The sequence below is a fragment of the Rattus norvegicus genome, chromosome 20, assembly GCF_021556685.1.
Source record: "Rattus norvegicus strain SHRSP/BbbUtx chromosome 20, alternate assembly SHRSP_T2T, whole genome shotgun sequence".
NCBI classification, from domain to species: domain Eukaryota; kingdom Metazoa; phylum Chordata; class Mammalia; order Rodentia; family Muridae; genus Rattus; species Rattus norvegicus.
The window spans coordinates 41356557-41360778 of record NC_141553.1 but is presented as its reverse complement, the minus strand read 5'-3'; the positions used below and the strand labels follow the sequence as shown (position 1 = coordinate 41360778).

The following is a 4222-nucleotide window of genomic DNA, read 5'->3' as shown; positions in this document are numbered from 1 at the left end:
AGAAATAATACAAGGCAGAGAAGTTACCATAAAAGGTCTTCAAGTACTTGACAAATGGAAGATAATGATAAAGTTAAAATATTTTCACAGGTGAAAAGTGTAAAAATAGTATATTACATGGTAAGTACTCTATAAGTGTCTGCTTATGAAATGTACATTTGAATAACACATGAAAATACCCATGGAGGTGAGTTGTGAACCTGAAGAAGTGAAGGCGTGGTACTACTGCACAAGTTGTGTAGGAAGATCTGAAATCACAGTAATTAGTTGAAACTGTCAACCTTCGAAAGCAACAAAACAATGAGAGTAACAGCCACTCTTTAAGCAGGAGAAAGTTACTGTGTTCTCTTGATACCTCTGGGATAATGTCAATTGTGTTCATTTAAGAAATCTGATAATTCAGCAATCTTGTTAATTATACAAACCCATTTAGGCAGGCTTATGGCCAAGATGCGAGGGGAAAGAAAGCCATCCAACTGGGTACCATGCTTTTATTTACCATCATGCATACAAACAGCAACAAATACACTCCGAGTACAGTGCTAATCTGACAAAGAACTTTTATAACTATGTGCAGTTTAAGAAGAGACTATCAAGTCAATCAAGTCACATATTTACTTTTCCATAAGTCAATAACTTGACACATTTGATAAAGACCAAATTATCCAAGCTGTTTCTAAGAATTTGGATTAATATTGAAAACTGTTATGAATATTCACTTAAGTCTATTGCTCTTCCAAGTGGTTTCAAATGAATGCAAATGAAAGTGTTTAAATTTCTCCAGTAAGTAGAAACAAGTAGCATTTTACTAAATGTTGGTAAAATATGAACACAGTATTACCCTTTCACTTACATTAGATCACATATAAAGAGAGAAAAATAACCCAAACGTGAACTGCTTCTTTAAAGAAGCGTTGTCTAGGCAACATTCAACACTCAGAGAAAGTATTTTTCCTGAGAAATTCTCTTCCCATCACCAATGACTGGCCAAAATATGAAAGCTCTCATCCTGTCTTCATCCTCAGCCCAATTTTTATCTGACTTACTTTGACTCTAAGCCTTTTCATTTTCAGCTCACTTTTCCTGCTTAAGGTACCCATCACAATCTCTTTAGTTCTTCCATACATTATTAGGAAAAGCTCACCTGTTTCCATCTAATTCTGTCTCTGTATTCTGTCTCCATATAAGCTTTTTAGGACTTGCTAGCTAACCAGGCTGAGGAGTGGGTAAGAGAGGAGACAAGGCAGAGTTCTGTGACCTCTTTTACAGAGCATCCTCTCAGGAAATGCTGAGTATAAATGAACTACAACTCCTGATCTTACAGGTGTTTTTGAACTACTTTTCTTTAAAATAACAGGAGAAAGGTGGGAGAGTGAGGGTGAGGAGTACTGGCAAACACAATGAAGCCTAGAAAAAGTCACAAAATGACACAGAAGGTGGCCCACTCCTGCAATGACCTTTAGGCCCAGCAACTGTCTGAAAACTTTTTGCCCACATTGCCACGTGCTGAACAGGTAAATAGAAGAGCCCCCAGATAAAGCAAGACATCTAGGTGGCAGTAAATGGGTAACACTGAAAACAGCGTCCACACAGTGTAAAGGCAGTGCGATACAAAGTTTCACTGTTAAGCTTAGAAAAGGTACAAGTCAGGGCCACGAACCGGCAGATACTAATTCAGGACAGCATGGGAGCCATGTGAAGGCAGAAGCATGCCCACAGTCTTAATCTCGAGGTGAGGAGACTATCCAAACAGAAGATGCTGAAAAGTCAGGAGGAAAGAAATCAAAACACTGCGTACCCGGTGCATTTGCTCAAGCACAGGCGAGAAGGGACTTGTTCCAGCCAGCTGCATTTTCAAAAGCAAGGTTAGCCTGACTGGAAGCCAAAAGGCCTGGGAATCTCCACTGGTTCCCTTATTGGGCGACGTCGGGGTCTACGGATTCCTTCACGAGACAGGTAGTATTGCAGTGGGTTTGGCCACAGGTCCTCTTTGATAATCTCGGCGATCCTGTCAGATTCTGGAACGCTGTGGTCTGAGAACCAGGTGAAGAAGCTGCAGATGAGGTCTCGGTTTCTGCGAATGAAGGACTGGGGCTCATGCCCACTCCGCCATATGATTGGAGTGGAAAGAGACACCACTCGGCCGGATGATCTCACTTCATATTCTTTGACAATCAGCTTGTTTCTGAAGTAGGGGTTTCTTCGGAAAAAGAACTTGAATTTGCAGCCAGTCTTAGGATGCCTCAGTTCCTTCACCTCCAGATTGGTTATGTACCTTAACATCTCTGCATCCTGACCCCTAATCATGGCGGACAACTGAGGGTGGTTGCGGAAGGCGGTCATCCAGAAGCCTGGGATATTCTGAATGATGTAGTTCCTTCGCTCCAGATAGTGTCGCCGCATCCGCCCAAACTTCTGCTCCAGATGTTGGAAGGCCCTGTCGGCCTGAGCATTCACGGTGTCCAGTTCCAGCTGGATGGCCTCCAGCGGGTTCGTGCGAAGATCGATGCCCAGGTGCCAAGGCCCTGCCTCCTCCTGCGCCTCCCTGGCTCCTCCACTAGCCTCCGGCATCTCCATTTCTTCACCCGCGGGCTTCTGCTCCACCTCCATCACCTCCTCACTCCCTTGCATCGCCACTTCTGACTGCTCTCGCGCTGCCACCGCGACGGTGGCCCGTTCAATCTTCACGTCGTGGGCCCGGGCCTCCGCTCCCCGAGTTTCTAGGGCCTTCTCCGCATCTTTCGGTGCCACGAACGCCGCCGCCGCGGGGCCCTCGACAACAGGCGGAGTCTCTCCTTGCCTAGCTGCGGCCACCCGCACCTGGGGGCCAAGGCCCGCGACACCCCGGGGCGCTGGGCTCCCCACGATCCCCGCGCTGCCCTCACCTGTCACCGCCTTCTCGCCGAGCAGCGGACGCCAGCCTGGGGTCCCCGGGATAGTGTCAGCATCGCAGAGGCCGCGGTGGTCGGGCACAGGGGTCCCCTCGTCCGGCTCCCGGACGCTCATGTCCGGTCCGGTCGCACAGACCTCAGTTTACAAACCCTCAGGGTCCACGCAGCCCCACCTCCGCCCCTCGCTGTTTCTAGGGCGGTGACGTCAGGGCCGCAAGTACCGCGAGAGCCGGCAGCGCACCTGATTGGTTCCTCAGCGAGGATTGGCTTCCGTATTTGTTTGGCTTCTGTAAACGTAGCGGTTTGCGATTGTCACGTTTATTTCGGTAAAGGAATGTCAGTTATCCTAGGAGACTGAAGGCAGTGGCGGGGCTTTTGGAAACGTCTCCCGCATCCCGGCTGCCGCCATGTGTGTCTGGGTGTCTGTGTGTCTGTGTGTTTGTGAGTGTGCGCACAGCCTTTACTTTGCTTACTGTCCACAGCAAACAAGTTCATCCACTTTCCACTGACGTGAGAAGGTAAAAATACCGCCGGATATTCGAAAAAGCTAGGAGCCAAAATGTCTGTTTTTAACCAAGGTGAATGCCAAGGCACCCCCAAACCCCTTCACAGAACTGAAGAAATAATGAAGTCTGGCCTGGTGTGATGGCCCTTGCCTGGCGACTCGGTGCTCCGGTGCTGAGGCTCCTTGATTTGGAGGCTAACCTGGGCTGCATACACGTTGGCTCAAAAAGAATAAAAAAGCAGTTCTATTCTAACCTCGGACGTTACTGGGAACGAAGCTCGGTGGGTTTGGTTTTGAGAATTCCTGTTTTTTTTGGGAGATGTTTTGTGGTTATAATTAACGATTGTTTATACGGGTGCACTGTGATACACATCACGCTGTATAGTTCTTATAACAATCTTGTGATGTATTAAGATTTTTTTTTTGAACAAGGAAAAACTGGGTCTCTTACCAAAATAACATTAAAAATGACAGAGCAATGATTTGAGCCCAGGAGATTTGATTCCGAGGCTCTTTGGACAGGATGTGACTTCACTTTAAGATATAAGCATTAACGCATAACTAATGTCAAGTTGGTACATATTTTCTCCCATCACCTTTCCTCATGAACAAATAAATTAATATTTAAGAACTTATTTCCTTTCTGTTTTGAGAAAAAGAAGGTAGTTATTCATGGTCCCCAAATTCAAATTTATCAGAACAAATGCCACCTTCTGAATAACAAATGTTTCCAAAAGGCCGTTTAACTCCTTTCGATAAAGTTCATAGACAATGTAACCCAGCTATACACATAAATAGCAAATTTAACAATTTTACTATAAAGGTT

The 4222-nt window shown here is 46.0% G+C and overlaps 1 protein-coding gene across 1 annotated transcript; it reads right to left on the bottom strand.

Moving 5' to 3' along the window:
* Positions 1–477: 477 nt before the first annotated feature.
* Tspyl1 (TSPY-like 1) lies at positions 478–3037 on the bottom strand. Its single transcript, NM_001013033.1, is given in 1 exon segment — positions 478–3037. A coding segment is annotated over 1 exon segment (1140 nt). The 5' UTR covers positions 3007–3037; the 3' UTR covers positions 478–1866.
* Between the last annotated feature and the right edge of the window lie 1185 nt (positions 3038–4222).